The sequence below is a fragment of the Oreochromis niloticus genome, linkage group LG1 (assembly GCF_001858045.2).
Source record: "Oreochromis niloticus isolate F11D_XX linkage group LG1, O_niloticus_UMD_NMBU, whole genome shotgun sequence".
NCBI classification, from domain to species: Eukaryota; Metazoa; Chordata; class Actinopteri; order Cichliformes; family Cichlidae; genus Oreochromis; species Oreochromis niloticus.
Window position 1 is genome coordinate 18994778 of NC_031965.2, and position 21742 is coordinate 19016519.

The 21742-nt window shown below is 40.6% G+C and overlaps 1 protein-coding gene across 12 annotated transcripts in view; it reads right to left on the bottom strand.

Moving 5' to 3' along the window:
- Positions 1-21742, bottom strand: part of tjp1a (tight junction protein 1a) — a 105099-nt gene that overhangs the window by 18785 nt on the left and 64572 nt on the right. For all 12 annotated transcript variants that reach the window (XM_025906015.1, XM_025906014.1, XM_025906032.1 and 9 more), the window contains 11 exons: positions 10099-10155; positions 8997-9121; positions 8752-8854; positions 8318-8645; positions 7996-8099; positions 7135-7303; positions 6696-6831; positions 3017-3153; positions 1964-2069; positions 1491-1641; positions 67-175 (listed from right to left, as the gene is read on the bottom strand). In XM_025906015.1, coding sequence (XP_025761800.1) covers positions 67-175; positions 1491-1641; positions 1964-2069; positions 3017-3153; positions 6696-6831; positions 7135-7303; positions 7996-8099; positions 8318-8645; positions 8752-8854; positions 8997-9121; positions 10099-10155 — 1525 coding nt within the window. The remainder of the gene's footprint in view (positions 1-66; positions 176-1490; positions 1642-1963; positions 2070-3016; positions 3154-6695; positions 6832-7134; positions 7304-7995; positions 8100-8317; positions 8646-8751; positions 8855-8996; positions 9122-10098; positions 10156-21742) is intronic.

Below are 21742 nucleotides of genomic sequence, written 5' to 3' on the forward strand. Positions count from 1 at the left end.
TTAGTTTTGATGTACAATCTTTCATGTTTACACTACAAAACGTTACTCAGCGCCGTCATCCCTCACCATCCTTTTTCTTCTGAGCCAGAATAGTAACGTCATCTCCTTTTGGAAGATCGAGCAGAAAAAGCACAGCCTCTTCCCGGATGATGTTAGCAAAGTCCACGTTGTTCACCTGCAGAGGCAGAAGAAATGAACTTACTGAAGGACAAACAGCACAAGCCAACTCAAGGCTAATATTATTTTTAATAATGGCTGTTAAACGCTTATAAGAGCTGCTGAAAGCTACTGGATTTAAGTTTACTTGGCTCCACAGTTGCCTCAGCAACTTTATTTGTTGACCACAACTCATCTGATTTCTTAGGGGATAAAAAGGAACAGAAGAAAAGAAAGCATTCCCCTTTTAACCGAGCAGCCACCCCCTCATCTCCTGCTGCTGCCCTTAAAACAATAACTACTGTTTATTGACTCTGCTTGAGGGGCAGCAGGGGAACCAGAAACACATGGACTGAGTCACTGAACCACAGAAAGACACCTTTATTCTTCTCAGAAACAGAAGGGCTTGACGTCTTTATCTCCAGCTAGCACACCATGACCGAGGGGAAACCACCTAAAGATGGAAAACAATGTCCTGGAAGTCTCTAAGATCTGTTTGTACAGCAGCGAGAACACAGGCACAAAAGAGGTCTACAGCGTAGAGTGGGAGGAATATAAGACATTGTTTGTTCATTAAGAGAAGAAGATAGCATAATGGTTTAATAGATAAACAGTTTCTAAATGTTAGTCTCAATTCCTCCCAGCTTGTGCTAAATTTACAAGTTAAACTGTGTGGCTTCACAGCAGGTGTCTCGCTGCTGTATAAACATGTCAGAATAGATCCAACTCTGACATCAAGAGGGTTTCCATCATCTCATCCACAATGTTACTCTAGTGTTCAGTGAAACAGGCAGTCGACTGTTCCGAGGTCAGAATGCGAGAACGACCCCTATTGTGTCTTCACATTGGAAACAAGGGGAGTTTTGACATGAAGCAGGGCCTAAGAATGACTCACGGACTGATGGGTACATTGTACTGTATTCCCAAGGTCTCTCTGTGCAGAAGCAAATCTATTGTGGCCACGGATTACATAGTTTTGCTACATATTATCTAAGTTAGTGTTAGCCGCTATGGCTCGCCTATTTTAACAACACCAGATGTTCTTTTCACTCTCGAACATGTGACATGGCAAAAATAGCAACAGTTAGGACAAAAACATGAATGACAAGAATATCTTATAATCATCTTACAAGCTACGTAATACCAAGACCATACAGGGCAGTTACATGGCATGAAATGAAGAGATCTATGTCTGATCGTTATCTTTTTTTTCTTTTCAACCAGTCAAGTGCAGCAACACGTTCTCGCATCCAAAATCTGGTACAGTGCATAGACAAAACGTCAGGTTTCTTAAGCAAAAAACTAGAGTTCTCCTAATTTATCAACACACTTACCCTGAGAATCTGGTCTCCCTCTTCCAGCCCCTCCTTGGCTGCGGGGCTGTCTTCCAAAACTCCTGCCACAAAAATTCCCACATCGTTTCCGCCTGCTAACCTCAGACCGACACTCTCTCCCTTCTTGAACTTGACCAGCTTCATACTTGGTCTGCGGGAAAACACAGGTGGACACACAGAGTTAAGTAAAAAGGTCAGCAAATCACGCATTTAAAAACAATCATTCTAAGAGACACGCACAAAAAAACCTCAGCCAGTTATTCAAGCAAATATAACAGGTTATAACAACAGAGCCAAAGCAGAGTTTCTGCCTGAATCTGAACTACAATTTGAACAAGTGGCACAAAGCTTTATTCAGTTTTTGTTTTTTGATACTTTTTTTTTTTTCAAAAGGCACTCACACCCTCATAATATTTTATCTACAGAGTATATACTGCACTCAATTTGGAAGACACCACATCCAGAATATTTACCTGAGAATGCTGTCATCATGTGCAGCACTGGGTACAGGGGCATCAGATGGGCTGACAGGCAGGTCCACGTCAGGCTGACCAGGCTGTGCATAAACTGGCTTTGGTTCTGGCGTAAACAAAAACACACTATATGAATGAAATGGCCAAGTGGGAGATAAAGTGAAACCACCCATAAAAATGAAAGCATCTGATGTTTTATATATTACATGTTACTGTTTTGGGGTTTTTTTGCCCAAACTGTCACGGTTACTTTAATATGTTGAACAATAGTTGTGTTCAATTGGATGACCCCCTATGAGCAACCACATGGTGACGACAGAGGAAGGGAAAACCTCCCTTTTAACAGGAAGGAAGAAATCTCAGACAGATGCCCCTCCCCGAGCCTGGTTCCATCTGCTGTGATGTGTTGGGGTTGATGGGAAAGAGAGGAAAGCAGAGGGCGAAAGGATGAAAGACATATATACAGCCCAAGCTATGTAACACTGAATCCTCAAAATGTAAAAGAAACTTAGAACATTAGACATAGTAGCTCATTCACCTCATGGTCTATCATAATTCACAGGTTATTGTAATGGGTGAAATACAGAAAGAGTTTAAGTACAGGTTATTCATACATAATTTAATTACATTTAAAAAAAAAAAATATATATATATATATATATATATATATATATATATATATATATATATATATATATATATATATATATATATATATATATAAAAAAAACATTTAACATAATCAGTTACAGCATTAACAAAGTAGACATATAATGCTGTGTGTGCCCTTCGTGTTGATCTACTGCAGAACAACCCTCCCTATTTATGCTAAGGGCGGCACTTGACATGTTTCATATGATGTGCCATGGCAGCAGTCTGTTTTCAGCTTGAGTTAATATCCGGTTGCCTTAAGACTTAAACTGTACTTCACTGCGTTAAAGGTTCCAACAGAGAGAGCTATACAAGGTGGTGAAAGACACAAACACGAGAGAACACACTAACGCTAACGATAATGATAGTGGTGATGATGATGAAGATGTCAGGCTTCTTTACCAGGCAGTGGGGGTAACTGTTTGTCATCTCTGGAGCTGGCTTGGTCGCTGGCCTGTGACAGGACATCATCAGAGTTTTTGACTGGTGTGGACATGGACCCCGGTTTGGATATGCGATCCTCATCTCGACTTCGATGGCTGAAATGAAATAAAATAAAATAAATAATTATAATGAAAATGTGAATTTAGTACTCATGGACAATCAAAACTATAAGCAGGAGAATTTAAAGGCAGCAGTTTTGACTTGTTATTGAATTTCTTAAATTACAGTAACATTTTTTCCCCCCCTAGTGTGTTTAAGAATGACTTCATGTGTTGACTGGTGGTAGTTTCATCCTGTGCTGACATTACCAGGAAGACACACACACACACACACACACACACACACACACACACACACACACACACACACACACACACACACTAAATGAACCTAGAAGGAAATAGCACGAACAGTAGATTACGTCATAAGGGCACGTGGACAAAAGTATTTAATGAATAGACAGTAAGCAATTAAAACAAGGATGTGTGGCTCTGTCAAAAAGATCCTGCACATCTGCTAGTGATTCAAAGTTGTGTGTTTCTTTCTTCCTTTTTCACATTGTGTGGTCTATGCAGTATGTAGGTGGCAAACCAAATTCCAAGAAGAATCTGACTAAAATGGGTGAATGGGAGCAGGCAAGGTTTATAAATGTTTTAGTTTTCCTGGCGATTGATATAAATTCACACTTTATAGACTACACATACAGGCACAAAGAGAAAGCCGACTGAAGCTCCCAGTGTAAACTCTTTAGTTAGGATACGTTTCAGTCCCAGTTCCTGTTTAACCTGGGTAAAATAAATAAGGGAAAACTGTGTGTGTGTGTGTGTAAGTCTAGCAAGTCATGTCCAAGAGGGTAGAAAGGCCTGCTGCTTAAAAACAATGGTTGAATTCCAATCTGATCACATGACTGACTGCTGGCTCAGTACTTGAGCTGTATTCAGAAGCTTTTGTACAAGAACATGAAGGTGCAGGCTGCACCGGCAGCTCAGACTACACAGCTCTGCTGATTCCTGCCCTTTCAATTTAGCACTCATAGTACAAACCCCCCACAAAACAATAAAATAAAATGCACACTGCAGTCATTAATGCGCATACAACAAAGAGACATGCACATCCATACACACACAAATGACTGATGCATAAAGTAAGTGCAGCATGCGGCACTTATTTGCAATAGTTTCCACCACAGTTTGGCCTTTTCTAGTCCCACAAATTTGTCCAGCAGTTGTCACGACAATTCAGTATCACAAATGTACTCCTTCAGTGCAATTAAATCTCCCCGAGGATAAACAACATAACTGTAATTGGAGAAAGAGAAACGCAGAGTGCATTTAATGAATGGATGAATGAAGAGTGTGAGAAGGAGGAGGAAAAGAAAAGAGAGAAACTGAACAAGAGCAAGGGACAGAGGGGAAGAGAGAGAGTGGAGTGGCCTAAATCTCTGCTGCTCCTTGCCGCAGAATGGTGCTAAAAAAGGCGTCACACTGACAAACACCATTTGACAGAACCCTCTGTTCAACCCCCTCACTTACACATTTTATAGTATGGGCACAGGCAAAATAACAGCAAGGAAGGCAGATGCAGAAAAAGTGAAGAAACAGGAGAGAAGTGGCTGCACAGACACACTGAACAACAATCCCTTTATCTATAACTAACACGCCTCAGAATATTTACAGAAAGAAAAAGAAATTCACTCAGAAACACTGACTAGATACATTTCAGCAAAACAAAGTATGCCCAATCAGAATTTTAAACTAGAAAACAATTTAAAAAAAAAGACCTGTAAAATATTTTAAGAAGAAAACAATAATTACTCACACATGTGCATCTGCAAGCTCAACCATTATCAATTAAAGGATTTGATCTTAATTCCTTGACAGTCAACACTGGGAGCCCTTTGCCTGCGCACAACTTTTACTCGAGCTCACAGAGAGACTCTTAATGAAGGGCTGTTTTTTGATGATCTGTTGGACACACAAAGCCTGGACCAGCGTTGCGTCCTAGAGAAAACAATGCCCGCGCTGCACGCCAATCAGGTTCAACAAACCATCTCGTCTGGGCCAAAGCACTGTGGGAAGTATGTCAAATTCCTTTCACTGCTCCTAAAAACATTCCCTTACATCACCATGTGGTGACAGTCAGACTCACTCACTTGATAAATCACAGCCACATGAGAAGCAGGTGCAACTCCTCCTTATGACAATCTCCATGCTTATCAGATTCACCCGTTACACAAACAGATGCATGAAAAATATAATGTGCGTCTTTGACTTTGACATATGCACAAAATCTTCAAACATTTTGTGCGTATATACTCCGATAACAGAGGGATAAGAGTTCAAAACGGAACATGTGGAAGAGTGTGGTCAAAGCAAAGGCGAACCTGCACTCATCCTGATGCAGGGTCACGCCACAGTCGGGCACAGCGTGATACACCAGACAGTTAAACAAGCAAGAGCATCAGGAACACCTTGCAAACCTCTCAACAACCATCTCAAAAAAGGCAAGTTTTTATTGGTCTGGAGTTTTTTTGTTGTGGTTTTTTTCCCCCACTGAGATTTGAGGAATTCACCCTTTTTTATTTGCCCTCATATGGCACAAAGATCATCTCAAAAACACAGAAACATCAAAAGATGATGTTAATTAGCATCGAATGTAACAATGACAATATCCTTCACAAAGAACCTCTAGTCTATCTAGCTACAAATACGGTCTCTGTAGCATTTTTAGTTTGTATCTGCAACCAAAGGCCATGCAAGAATAATAAAAGGGAGTTTTGATATGAAACAGTGACAGTTCAGTCTGGAACAAGCGCTGGAGGGCCCTGATTCAACACCCCTACTTCACAGTTAGACTTTTACTGTGGACCACATTAACAAACCAGTAACGTGTTCTCATTGCAAAATGGGTCTCTTTCTTAACATTACCATTCCTGTTTCACCACCCATTCCTGTTTGATTAACTGGATTAAAGTCTTGAAAAGCTAATTACCTCATCACACTCAATGCCCAAGTTCCACACCCACTGAGAGTGTCCTGTGTTAGCCATCTTTACCCATCTATAAACCAGCTGCAAAAACCTATGCAATCTAAATGACAGTAAAGACTGACAACATATTGAAAGATGCAACGGGCAGTAAGAAAAAGTAAGACAGACAGTAAATTGATAGAAAGAACAACACATAATGTGTGCAGATCATTTTTATTAATTGGACTATAATCATTAAAAGTGTGTGTTATTATTCATATATACTCCACTTTAAAGGTTCAATGGTGAGGCTACTTAAAAGAGTTATTCCGGCAAGGTTCAAAATCAGGTTTGTGTTTAATATTAAACAGTCTAGTATACTTTAAAAGCAAGGCATTAATCTGCCAGCGGATCAATCCCTACTTCCTTCCTCAGCTCTTTCCCAGAGAAATCCATTACTGGAAATTATTGATGGTTTCAGAGGGACTGTGATGGTTTATGTATGTTATGTCTTGAGCAAGATATATGAGGTCGAAGAGGGTGGGTGACAGTGTGCCTTGTAACCAGATTTGTTGTCCAAAGTGTGTGTGTGTGTGTGTGTGTGTGTGTGTGTGTGCGTGCGTGTGTGTGTGCGTGCGTGTGTGTTTGTGTGTGTGTGTGTGTGTCCTACCTGCCATTGCTGATCTGCCGCGGTGAGTGGCGGAGATGCTCGGATGTTTCAACCCTGTCAGGCGAATGGGATTGACTTCCTCTCCCATGGGATCGATTGGAATGATCGGATGTCAGTGAATGTATCTCTGAAATGTCTGTGAAAGATGAGTTGAAGTACGTATTACCGTTTTATCAATAAATGAAATAAATCGACATTTGAGATTTGGAACAACAATAAAAACATGTTATTTTAGTTGAGGCTGGAATGATCTGTGAGGATCTGTTCTCTGTTTCTCATTGTAGTTGTAGAGGTGTTTTGAAATGCGCTCTATAAATAAACCCGTCTTCTTGACATCGCAGTCATTAAAATAAATCACATCTCTTGGAAAAAACATCATCACACAAGTTGTGCAATCAAATGTTAGCTGCAATCCACGAGTACGTGTTTGTTGTCTCACCATCTCTGTCTGAGTTATTGGCTGATGGGATGCTGTCGTCAAGGTCAGGAATATTGAGCAGCGTGGCCCGCTCGTCTCTCTGCACTACCATCTTCAGCTTGCCCTTTGACCTCTCAATCAGCTTCTTGGCATCTGTCAGTGATAGGTTCTCTGTAACTGTGCCGTTAATCTGCAAGAGGAAGAGGAACAAGTCAGCACAAGAAGTAAACATACATAATATCCTCTTTGCAGTTTTTCTGTGGAGCCTACAGTGTGCTGTGATAACAAACTAATGAGAGTAAAAGTTAGGAGCACAGCCTATAAGAAGAAGAGGAAGCTATAAACGTATTTAATGTGTTTATAATACACAGAGGGTTTGTTCATAAGCACAGAGAGTGAAAATAAGCCAAGACTACACATATTAAAGCAAAACTATTCTATATATACACATTATTTTATGTAATACTTTGTCCAGTGATCAGGTTTCAACTAGAAAATGATTCAACTTCTCTTCAGTAAAACTGAAACATTAAACTGGATTTCAACAGGCATTTGTTTGGGAAGAAGGGGGATTTATCTATTCAAAGTCTGAATGAATAGGGAAAAAAATTAAAGGAATAATGCAACGTGTTGTATTTCTGCTGGTGAGTCTGAATACTAATGAACTGTGACCTCATTCTGAAAGCCACTTTCAGCAGATCGCCAACTACAAGGGCACAATTGTAAGAACTTCAAGTAAAAAGGGCGTCCGATAAATGCTCTACTCTACTACTGTTAAATGAGATTACATTTTTTGACCAGCTGATTTCCCAGTTATTGTGCTTTAACCACTTTGAAAACTCTCATCTCAGGCCAGACAAATACGCTCGTCTTTCCTCTCACCTTAAGTACAACATCTCCCTCCTGAATGTTTCCATCTCTGGCTGCAAGGCTCTCTGGAGAGATGTCCTTCACAAAGATATGGCTGGCCAGCCGCAGTCCATATTCTGTTTTCAAGGGTGATTAAGCATAACAAAGTTACACTACAAGACAGTTGCCGATCACTTGGGTCAAATAAAGTTAGCAGGTAATTAAAAATGTGATCGACCTTACTGTGAATATCAGTAAATGAGAAACTTGTGCATTCAATAATTTGACTTTATTCAAATTGGATGGATTCAAAAAGCAAGAAGTCACCCTTTTTGACTGGTGACACATCACCCACCTTCGTTTTTGCGGGACTTGACAAGAGTGACCTTGGAGGGCCTGGGTGGAGCAGAAGAGGCTTGTGATCGGCGATCGGAGCGTGGTGAGATGCTCCTCTCCTGTGAGGCACTGTGATCCCGCCTCCCACTGCTGCTACGCTCCCGATCGTGACGCCTGCCAGTGCCCGTGCCTCCGCTTGCACCTGCATAGGCACTTTGTCCACCACGTCCACTGCGGTGATCGTAAGCATCAGCCTCATCGCTGTCCTCCTCCTCGTGCTCAGACATCGTCTCCCTGTCCCCGTGCCGTGACGCTGGGATTTGTACTTTCCTTTTTCTGCGAATAGTCTTGAAAGAGAGAACATTTACGATGTTAAAAGCCTGTTAGTCCCTAGCTCTCCGACCATGAAGTACTTAGCCCTGACTCATGCTATATATTCAGTGTTGTACTTACTATCTTTGCATTTTTGCCACTCTTTCGAAGTTGTTGAACAGCATAGGCATGCTCTACATTGTCCATAGAGACTGCATTGACCATTACTACTCGATCATTTTCTCTGAAAAAAATAAATAAATAGAAAATAATTAACAGTGCAGAAAAATGAGTCAACATTACGTATATTAGGGCAGCTCACAACCGTGTAATGCTGCTTAAAATATTACTGCCAATGAAATAAAGGAAATACAGTCAACACTCACTGTAGCAGACCCTCTGCAGGACCTCCTTTCAGCACATCCGATATTACAATAGATGTTTCACCACTCTGGAAATGAGGGTTGTCTCGCCCACCCGAGATGGCAATGCCAAACCCAAATCCTGGGGCCTATACAAAGACAAATATACACCACAATAAGACAAATGGTAAATGCATTGTAACTGTAATGGAGTTTGCTGTAAACATCTGACAATTTAGGTTAATAGGCAAGGTTGTGCGATGTTGATCAAACTGGCAAAGGAGAAAAAGCTGGGTTAGTATTGTTCTGATCTGCTAGCAGCCGATCTTCAGACAATTATCTGCAAAAACTGTAGCATAGAGCTCGGTTTCTGTCTTCACATCAACAGATCTTGATATGTGATGCAACAGCTAATCTTACAACCACAACAATACAGGAGAGCTGCAAAGCTGAGAACCACAGATTGCACTGGGCCACTCCTTCAGTCTCAATAAAGCCACTACTAATTAGATTACAGCAAGCAGGGCAGTCTAGACAGGTGCTCAAGACAATCTCACGACACAACAGTATCAACTAACAAGAGTTTAAGGTCTCGAAGCAAAGTACATTCAGACATTAAGCCTACAGAGAGTACACTCTTCTATCTCTTTGATAGTTTGACAGTTAGCCTGACGATGTGAATTGCACCAGAGTGGTGAGTCAGTGATTCATCAATCTGACAATAGCTGCAGAGGTTAGGTGGTGCAATTGATCATAATTACAGGACAAAAAGCACATATAAAAAGGCTCTCTAGTGCTGTGTTAAAGAGAAGAGCATATCGCCAGCAGGAAGGAAGTGAAATGAAGTAGCGAGGAAGTGGATGCTGATTTTTGTCTTCCTTTGCTTTGTTTCCTGCCATCTGGATTCCTTGACTATTGTTTCACTATTGCACATCCTGCAGCTACAGCTGGGCGACTCAGCAGAGAGAAACAGACATGGACAGGCAGAGGACAGAAAGCAGCAGGGAGGGAAAAGTGAAAAACACAGAAGACATACTACAGGATCTGGGTGTCAGAGACAGGCAGAGAGGCAGAATGACAAAAGAGGAGAAAGGGAAGAGTGGATTAAAGAACTGTAAACACTTACCCTGTGAAGGGTAACTGTGTGCTGTTCCCATATGACGGTTTCCTCCATCGCCGCACTCTGCAAAGCAAGAGACGAGAGAGAAAGGATCAGTCCTGCAGCTTGTTAATTCGTTACATGTGTACACTCAAATGCAATTTGATAAATTAAAAAAACCAAACATATTTCTATAAATCCCTGGCTACTGTGAAAGCATCTTTTGGCGGGGGGGGCGGGGGGAGTAAACCTCAAACTGACCCTGAGGCATCCATCAATGCACGAGTTTATGTAAAACAGATAAAAAACTGCATGAAAATGTGTGCAAATGGGTGAATGTGGCCTATAGTGTAAAACCCTTTTGACTGATCAGCAAACAAGCATAATACCAAAGGGAAAGACATTTTATTACTTTAGTTCAACACACAAAAAAGTGACCAGTGTTAAGAATGCACATCATCATCTATGTGGCTTCCTTTAGATTTCTGACATTATCTCACTCAGCTAAACTAATGACAACATCTAATGGATTTTAAATATATAACTATACAGGGCTAAACTGCAGCTACAAATAACATTTCCATATTCTGTTCCCTGTCAGGAGACGGCGTGGTTGTTTGGTTACCAGCAAGGTAACCTCTCTTGCTTATTTGCATGACTAAGTCCTGGAGTACCAAAAGTCTGCATGTGGAAAGATTATGAATGACAGCAGCATGAGTAAAGTGCTGCCAGAGACTAACTGAGGCCTCAAAGACTGAGTGAGCATTCCTATATTATTCCTGGCTGGGTTAACGCGGAGAGCCGATGCAACCAAGGTATTTAGCTGCTTATTTGTGCTGCTGTGTTGGATTAAACTGATTCCTTACTTATAAAGTTATATGATGCATTGTTTTCCTCTTTTTTTCTTTGCTTTTACTTCTAAATATTTCATATGAAATATCTACATGAAAAATGGGACATGCCTTTGAACTAATAAAATAAAACTATTAGCTTGCCACATTCCTGCTATTATTGGGTCAAAAAGATACTCTTCAGTTTGTTTATCAAACATCACTGTTTATTTAAACTCCCACAGTGCTATGGATCTAGTTTTAAATTACAGCCTTCCTCCAGCTGATGACGCAACACTGCTGTCATGTCTGCCTGCCTGCAGGGAGTGATGGTACAGCTGTCTGTGGCAGAGTGCTCAGTACAGTCCACTGTGAAAGTAGACAGCAAAAAAACAAGGAACACAGCCCACACCACTGCACATGGAAGGGTGCTTATTTACTACACCTTCTTTAATCTTCCTTAAAAAAAACAAAAACAAAAAAACAACACACCATGTCATCTGTCCACCCTGTCATCGTGATAATCCCACTGCAGCACCCCTTCATCATCACCTAATCCCCAAACCATCTCACCCATCATCTTCGACATCATCATGGTCATTACTGTCATCACCGTCCCTTATCCTAAATATACAGCTTACAGGAGGTGCCAACTGCATGTGACCAACAGTCAGTGTCTGGTGTTTGCTGACATGCCTCACATAATAGTGTAGCTAAACACGAAGAAACCAGAAGATGGATGCAAGAGCCTAGATACCTACATTTGCTGAAATCCGATGGAAAGAACCAACCTGGTGAAAGGAGGAGACGAGAGGAGCCTTTCAAATAACCAAAAGTTATATTTGGGCTAATTCTGGCAAGCCTGTACATTTTTTCATGCACAGAATATTTGCTGATTAATCTTACTGATAAACAACTACAACTAAATGTGTAAAAATTGCATGTTTAAGTACTTAAAATAATAGCAGGGTGTTCCTGTAATCACTAGCCTCTGCTGCTATTACTGGGTTTGTGGTCAGTCATTCCCATTTACTCCTCTGAACTCGATGCCAATGAATTACTTGGCTTGAATCTTTAGAATACAGTTAACCCCTTGATCCCAATTTCCATTGAAGCTCTGTGTGTATGTTATTTATGTCCATAATTGGCGCGGAGGGCTTGGGTGTCCCTCTATTACCACCCCCGCCCAAAAATCCCTCCTTCCCCTCCTGTCAGCCAGTATGATTCCCACAGAAACACTTCTATAGTGTGTGGGGACCTGACCCATTTAACCAAAGCACCCCCACTACATTTCTAAACACATCCATTCCTGTAAAGTTTTTTGTGACATATCCATCCATCCGTTCATCCATTCATTCAGCCAACAGTCCAGGCAGACAGGCAGAGTGGGGCTACACTATAAAAAACAACAATGTGCTGGGATCATGTGACCAGGCGGTCAGGCGGCCTTGTTCTTGAACTGTGGGTTGCACTGATAAGATTGCAATATGCTGGCTGCATATAGATTCAATATATGGTACTGACAGTCATAATATTGTACATTAAACCGTAGGCATGTGATTCCTGAGAGAAGAGTTCCTGTTTGTTCCTTAGACACGCACAAATGCACAACACTGAGCTGAATGTGTTCAGAAAACAAAAAGAAATGGGATGAAACTCATTTTGCTCCATTAAAACTGAGTGCTTTGAACACTGAAGTGTCCCACACGTCCAAACTCTACAGCGCTCACACACTGATGTCAAGCCACGCTCGGGAGGGCGTACAGTTAGTACTGAGTGTATGAGCCATGAGGGGCAATAGGTTAATTACAAGACTCATAAGAAAAATGGGAAATTTACTGATAATGGCCTGGATTTAATTAAATTCCAATTTAATATTGAGTGGAGGCGGTATGAGAGAAAGCGTGCTTTTTGATTGAACTGCACATGTAGCATGTCAGCTGTACTTCCAATCACATCATAAGGCCTGAAAAAAAAAAAAAAAAATTGACCGTACTACTTAATTTGGATTTAAACCTAACAACACTGTCTTTACTGATGTTTCTAAGACTAAAAGGAGGTTCCCTAATGACATATGCCACATAAGAAATACAGTGTTTATTATAAACACAAAGTTTACATTAAAGATGGTCAAGAAGAGAGACCATGTCATCCTCTTAGTCTACTTCTAACATTTACCCTATTGGAACTACAGCTAGGCCTCTCAGATGAGATTACTGCGGTAATTAAACACTGTAATATGAAGTCCCGATTAACAGCCTTGCTGATTGAGTCTGAGATATAAGTAGGATGGAAAGCAGGCAGCAATGAAGCTTAAGGAAAACTGGGATAAGGGTAAATGAAAGCACTCCATGAGGAAAATAACTAGCATATTTAAAACAAAGGATCTATTAAGAGACATCAAAAGAATAACAAACAGAGGCTCAAAAGTGCTAATTAATTGGTCTTTGGATAAGGGAGGCATGTGTGCTCTCATTTTGTGTAAAACAAATAAACACAGACAGGAATTTTCTGTGTGGAAAAGATTTTATCAAACTCAAGCTCAGTGTCAAAAGGTAATTCGGTGAGCTCATATTTTATTGCAGTAATGTTTTCGATCATGCAAAAAAGATCAGTGAACACGTGGGGCCAAAACAAATATGAACACAAGTGTGTCTCGTTTTCTGGAGCAAAACAATATTAAAAATACAGACGGGAACAAACGATGAGGATTATCTCTGAAGTCCCAGAGCTGCGTGAAACAATGGCGCGCTTGATGTTGCGCAAACTGACGGCAGCCTAGTGTATTTATACAGCCATATTAGTCAGGCTTGAGCCCTGGCCAGCGAGGCCTAGGGCTGAGAAACAAAGAGCAGCCATCAAACTACACACATGTGTACTTGTCCGTGCACACGCACAAACACACACCCACCAGCCATGATCTAACACTACAGGGCCTCTTTGTTCAAGCTACAGCCGGACTTACTTGGCCCTGCCTGGCCCACCACAACACGCAGTCCAGTACAGATGATAACAGCTCACTCAGGCTCTTCAAAGACGCAGACTAATCCAGTTCTTTGGGGCATACTGATGAACCGACTGGAATGAAATGAATGATGAAAAGGACAATAATAACCTGCTGCAGAGAGAAATGATAAATAGTTTTCATCACGAGCATTTCAGTTCCTGTAGTCTTCAAATGTGTGCATGTTTACAGAGAATCTACACAAACTGTGTGCACAATGTCAGCGCATTTAAAATACGTGTACTACACACCCATCTATTCTGTGTAAACAAATTCAAGCATTCAGCTGGAAACATCCACTAATGCAAAAACTTAGTCTCATACCCCCAGGTGGTGGCACGGACTACAAAATAGTAAGAAAAAAAAAAACAACATATGCAACACAGGCTTAATTATCTATCACCTTTACTCACTTAATCCAGTTATTAGCATGAAAGGATCCTGACAAAGCAGAAGGTGACCATGAGGTCATCTTATGAGTAATGCCATGGGCTAAGGGGAGGTTTTCAAGGAGAACAACACAAGCTCTTTATCAGTTTGCACCAATGAAACTGTTGTCCAGTAACCCATTACTCACCACCTCCCTTCATTTACCTTCCCTTCATTTGAAGCACAGGAATGCTTTATAACGAAGGCGTATCAAAGTCCAAGGTGCCGTTTTTGACAGCAACCCACGGGGTGAAAATGTGGGATGAGTAAAGAGGAAAAGATGAAAGAATTGGTCAGCACTGACCTCTCTGCCACAGAGTGAGAGCGACTCATTATTCACATTAAGTTATTCAGCGGCACAGAAAGAAATACTGAACTGCAGGCAAGTGAAAGCCAGTGTCGAGATGCCGACAAGTGTGAGGCAAATTCCTGCAAAGGTTTAGGTCACTGTGCCTGCTCCTCTCTGATAGCCTGAGGCAGGATGTAGGCAAGCACAGCCACAGCACCCACAGGAAAACACTCCATTTCCTGTTTGCAGGAAATAGCTCCAGCTTCCAGAGAAATCTCTGTGCAAACTATTAAAAACTATTCTGTGCATAGCATTATCTCATAACATGAAACCTCACAGCTCACAGGGAGGGAACGTTAGAGGGGGAGTGGCCAGCGCATGATGACCAGGAGGCCATTTATCTCACTGTGATCTTAATCAAATATACCAGGGTCACATTGCTGTTACTAGCTGACCCTGTTGCCAACCTGCTCGATTGTACTGCAGAATGAAAAAGTTTTTTTATTAATCTGTAAGCATATGTAGATCGAACAGGAGTAGATGGGATGCACTGATACGATCTTCTTAGCTGATACTGCAGTTAAAAGTACAAAGTTGGCTAACAGCAGCATTTCTATGTTTCATTTTGTTCTCATTCATTTTTTTTCTCGGCTAGCGAAGCCAATAAATATTACTTTAAAAAAAACGTAACGGTACAGTTTAATATACAACACAACAGATAAATATCAGCTGCTAGCATTGCATCATGTACAACAGAGAATGATAGTAAGATGAACAGACTGGTGACTCTGACAGTATCACTACCCTTTACTAAAAAAACTCAGTCCTTCACTGGGGCATTTATATCCATGGAAACCATATCTCCCCTCTTAATCGACCCAAAGGAAAGAGTGAGGCAGCAGTACACTCAAACAACACTTAATTAGAGACACGCACGCTCTTTCCGGAGGGCAAGCACTCAACAGCAAACAAATGCGATGTGTAAGCCTTAGTGGTATGCTTTTACATCCTGTCTTTCAGATTAATGTCTACTGTGCAGCTCCACGAAGAACACATTTAACAACAACCGCAACAAAGTGACTGCCGTCACCTTCAGTGGTAAACAGATGAATTCAGCAGCAGCAAATTTAAAGGCAGGTTGTTACTATGATGGGAGGAGAGAGGCGCGCGGACGAGCGCGTGTAGCCAATAGGCAGATGACAATGACGGTGATGACGATGATGCAGAGCCTCAGTCAGCGATGATGTACGGTTGTGCTGACATGCTCAAATATGCTTGAGTTAATTAGTTTCAAATAGCAGCTCTACTCTGTCACACAGCTTCTTGGAGAGAGAGGGGGAAAACTCACCATCAGGACTCTCCTTAACGCAACACCCAAGATACACACACTCACAAAAAATAAAACACACACACACACACACACACACACACACACACCTCGGACTAAAATTATCTGACAGACTCAGTGCTAGAATAGTGAGGGTAGGAATAAAATACAAAACCTATAATCCAGGCTTTTGGATTAAAATGTTAATCTGAGCCATGCTTCTCTGTGAAGTCTACCGCTGCAGTCTCATGAAAGCAGACAGAACAGGATGGATGGATGGATAGATGTATAACACCTCTTGTCAGCAAGAATGGCTCTTACAGTAAACTGCAGAACTGCTAAGACTCAAACGAAAGAAGCTGGACATATATGCAAACAACCGTGTCTTAACCCTGAGGATGTCTGCCAACTAGGAAAGGACCAGTCAGAGCTTGAACTAAATCTGATTCTGAATTCGATTTTGGGTGAATATCTTGTCAGATAATTGAGTTACAGCCTCTGTAAAGAAATTGCTCATCTAGATCATTTATACAGAACCTCTTAGCGTTTAACCAGATTATACTGGTGACTGCACTGAATTTTTTTTAAGCATAATGTCCATTTGCAGCTTATATTTGTATCTAGATCTTAATGCAATGAATGCAGTGATGTTGTTGCTTCATTAGAGGCTCTGTGTCAGGTGCAGTTTCTGCTTATTGTCACTGACCACAGTGCAGCTCCACAGAGCTGGTGTGCAGTGGGCTGTTCACTGCTACCCACTGACCCAAACACACTGCTAGGCTAGGCTAGGCTAGGCTAACATCTCATGTGCAGCTTGTCCAGCAGCAAAGTCATCTCAGCCCAACCACACTAATTGTTCTCTGCCTAGGGAGACAGGAAGTGCTGAGGTCATAGAGGACAACAGTAACTTCTGGTGTGATTCTGACTTTCCATTTTAAGTTTAGTTTAGGCTGCGGGTTTCTTAGAAAAAAAAAAAAATTCAAACAGCCACATTGATAGCAGTTTATACTTTGGTGATTTTTATCCAAGGAGTGGGCAATGTTTTGCTTAAAAGAGCAGATTTCATAGTTTTCTTTTGTTCTCTTTTTCTGTGTGCAGATGGGTGTGGAATAAACCAATGAACGTAAATCCAATGCATGAACATGCTTTACAGGCTGTATTCAACTATTCTACAAAACATCAAAATATATGTGAGACAGGGTGAGAAATCTTGAGAGGAAATCGCTTTACGAGTCAATCTCTTTCGTAGAATTTAACAGTCAGTTTATCAGCAGTCTTTGGTTTATCACATTCAACTCTATGCAGGTATCTAGGTATCTATATTTGCAGTGGAGATAAAGCGTGGTATCCTCAATGCCATAAGGACACATACAGGAGGTGAAACTTTTGTTTTTCCACTGTGAACTGTATCCAGAGAACAGAAACATCCACTACTGTGCTTTATTTTTGTGTCGGTGGAAACAAACTGTCAGCCAAAGCACTGGAATGATAACCAGATCCAGCACTTGGAACTCTGAATTCAGCCAATAACCGAACACACAACAATCAGTTTTCCCACCCTACCCCTCCCTTCCCACACATGCACACATTACAGGAATGCACAGATAAGGAGACGAGGCTCTCACTCAGCTCATTTCTCATTCCAAATGGTTTCCCTCACATTAGGCTCTGCAGCTTTTTGCCATAACCGCCCTCACTGCTTCATTCTCACTCCTTTTTCCTTTTCCTTTTAACACTCAATGAGCACGAAATTAAAACTCTGACACAGAACAGAACAGTGAAAATGTGAGTGTAATGTGAATGGGACTGAGGTGACTTAATATGAGGGAAACAAAATACATCAGATTCAGATTTTGGTGAAAAATTACAATAACCCACAGTGGCTTTCAATGTAAGTAATCATCTATTCACCCGAAGACATGTGCTGCCATGTACTGTGATACATGTTGGCTCAGAGGTGTGATAAATTCAGTACTTCAGGGGTACTAAAATCTAAATTACTCTTATTAATTTAACTAATATCCAATGACAAGAAACCGCAAGTTCAACAAGAGAATTAACCTAGAATATATATACAAATTTAAACAAGAATCTCAGTTATGTTTTGGGCATCAAAGTAAGCATGGACAATATCTCGAACATACTTAATGTTTGGCAGCTTGCTCTGTGTGTCACATCTTTTTTTTTTTTTTTTCAAATGCGATACAAAAAAAGCGCACCCTCTCCCACCCAGAGAGACAACTTTTCTGTGCAAATGTGTGCAGACCTGGTTGCACAGACAGCATAACAGATGTACGTTTAAGTTATGGTTACACTAAGTTTCAGAAAATGATCTTTTTCAGGCTGATGACTTGAACGTGATTTTAATTAGTCAATGAGTGTGCAATTTCACAGTCAGAGGCACCCCTCGCTTGTCAAATCCAGGTTTAAAACACCACGATGACAACCATGGAAAGGCTCAACTCAGCTTCAAAACAGGACTTTAAAAACCAGTGGATGGGATCACAGTCCATCTTTATGTACCATGTATGGCTGTGCAGCCACATCCCCTCAGTCTATAATGTGCTAATGTGCTACTAGGAACTTGATAAGTGGATTAAACAAAGACTGTCATTCTTGTTTTGAAAAGAGAAAAACAAATACAGAGTGAATAGCAGTTACACTGTTAGCCCAAATTTTCTCCTCCCCAAATTTGATATCAGCAAATAACTGTAATGCTAAGTTGATGTACTAGTACGGAGGGCATCCTTCTCTAGTCTGTGTATCTTGGTAACACTGTTGTGCATCTCTCAGCTTGTTTGTGTCTTGCTAGCTTGCCAGAAACTTCCCCGGCTGTGTTGTGCGGTTTGTGCCTGACAAAGGAGTGAAATACAACCATCTGACAGGCACTCAGCCAAGGCTTGGTTACAACTCTCGGCTGTTGAGATGGGAGAGTCAAATGGAAAACAGTGGATTGACACTGACAATTGATTTATACTAAAGTTAAGATTTTGATTAGCTGATCGGGTATGATGGGAAACAGACACACACTGTCAGGAAATAAAAAGCTATTAAAAGAAGGAAGATTATAGTGGGAGCATCAGGATGTCAGGTGCAATGTTAGGGCAACGGCAAACCATTTATACATTTTCATTTTGTATTTAAAATTGCTCAAAAAAATAGATAAGAATGTTTAAATGTTTTCAGCTATATTAACTATTATGCTTGTGGGACATTATGCAAACATTGTGTGCAAAGGGTAAACTGAGCATTTACACGAGTAGTTAGCCAAGGTGTCACTGCTTGTGGTATGCCTTTTCCTGGAGTTTAAATCAACACTAAGATTATGTTAAAATAAGTATGAATATGGAACTACTCATGGAGAGCCTAACCATTTCATTTGACACACAGCAGGTTGTTTTATGGCAAAGCCAAGCAGCAGAGTTCAAAGAGTGTCCGTGTTACACACCAAACATTGACAAAACAAAACACTGGGATTCTTCGTTTATGTAAATTATGGTTTCTGCTTTACACTGTGGCTGGAAGTCACTGTACTACACAGACCAAGGAGGCAAACACACACACACACACGTATGCACACATTAAGCACAGGTGTGACTCAGCAATGCCTCTTTCCGCTGTACTCATGTCACTCCAGGAGTGGAAAAATTAGTTGCAAGCAGCAAAAACCACTGTACAGAGAGTCTGTGAGCTTACGAAGATAAGAGCTGAATTTTAGTAATCCACAGAAGTATAAACATGATGCCTTTCGCATTGCACAACATTCTCAAACTACGCAACTCAGAAACCACAACTCATAGTGAGCAGAGTCACATGGTGCCATAAAACGAGAGGCCCAACCCACTCAATGGCATTCCCAAGCTTTCTGAGGACTTTGCTACAATAGCCATGCTGTGGGCCAGAATCTATAGTGAATTAATGAGTTACCATTGAGCACAAATTTTCCCAGCACTTAACTGGCAACACAATTACCGTTCCACAAAGTGATGGCAGATTGGGAGGGGTCAGTGCATTCTTTACAAAGATGTACAACTACAAAAAGACAACAACACCAAAAACTACTCCAAGACAACAAGAAGAAATATTGAGCAAGGAAGATTATCTTTGTAATTCATCTAATTAGAATACGCAAATGAGTAATAAAGGCTTACCTCACTATTCAGTCATCTGAACATCCAGTAACCAAAAGGTGTGGGTCATTTATGTATTATTAATATTATCTGAATCTATGAATCTTTGTATTGCTTGCGAAAAATGAGACATTCACATGTAAAAAAAAAATAGATTTTTATCACTATTCAATTGACTTCAATTGATATTTTACGTTTTAAGAAGAACGTTTTTGTTATCTTACAATATATTTAATTATTTTATTTTATTGAATCATTTCACTGTTTTCCTGACCCCCACAAAAAAGGGAAGAAATAACAACACACAAAAATAAAAACAAAGGGGAAAAAAAATTGCGTCAGCTGGGGCTTTGGCAATAAAGCCATAAACACAGCTGGTCAATATAAAGTTGGCTGAACTCATTCCTTCCATGTTTCGACAAACAACACGAACGGCCAATGACAATGAGAACATGGCCACGCTGAACCAATCATACGACTGGAATAGAGTATGAGCCACGTCAGGTTAGGCTTACACACAAAGCACAAAGTGTAGTGCAGCACATATGCTAACATTTGAACTACCGCAGCCATACACAGTATTTGGGGGTGTTAGCAAGATAAAAGGGAGAAATTCTGGCTATTTAAAGTCCGAAATAGAACCCGAGTAGGACTGTGTGGAAGGCAGGTAACACCACAAGTCATGTGAAGCAGTGCCATCCTTTAGATTACACACAATGCAAAACCATACACTCCCAGGCGCTTTCCCCCGTACCATACCTTATGACAAAAACTTTACTGTAAAAGCACAGTCAAAAATATTAGATTAGACTCTGTGATTTAAGTAACTGGCCCTCATCACCAACCTGGCCATAAACATTTCTGTCAGACAGCACTGAGACACTACTGCTCTTCTTGCGTCTTTTTAAAAAATGTATTTTTGTTTTGCTTTGGAGCAAAGGGTGACCACAATTGAGTGAATGTACGAGTTTGTTTACCCTCCCCCTCATGTTCACACGTGAAACATTTCTTAAATTCAACTCAACTCAATTTTTTCATATAGCGCTAAATCACAATAACAGCTGCCTCAAGGTGCTACTGAAGATATGTTGATAATGGGTTTTTATCTATTGATTTGTAGAGTTTTTCAAACTGTTTCACATTATTGACAATCTATTAAAAAAAGGAAAGCTACAGTATACAGGTGCTTTTTTGTATGAATATCTACTCTATTTATTTAGAACTGACCAAAGAATTTAGTTTTCCATTTTGTTTGTGTTCTTCTCTAACACTTTAGAGCATATTACTTGTATGAATTAAGATTTTACTCTATTATATATGCCTATGTTACTCATTTAAAATGTATTTAAAGTTTTATGCTGTTCTACAGTGTATTTGTCTTCATCTGACTAACAATAAAGAATACTTAAACCAGAATTAACCTCCTCTCTGCACATATCAGCAGTAAAAATGAACCTTGAAGCTTGTGATATATATTGATAAACTGCTGTGAAAAAAAATGACAGTGATAAGATTCCCCCAATGTCATAATCGGTGCATCCTTATCCCTTGTGTTACAGTGATTCATGCAGATAACCATCGATGATCTGGTGTGTAAGCACTGCAAATGTCTTGTCATAGCAGTACAACTGCTATGCATGAGCACGTGAAGCTAAAGCACCT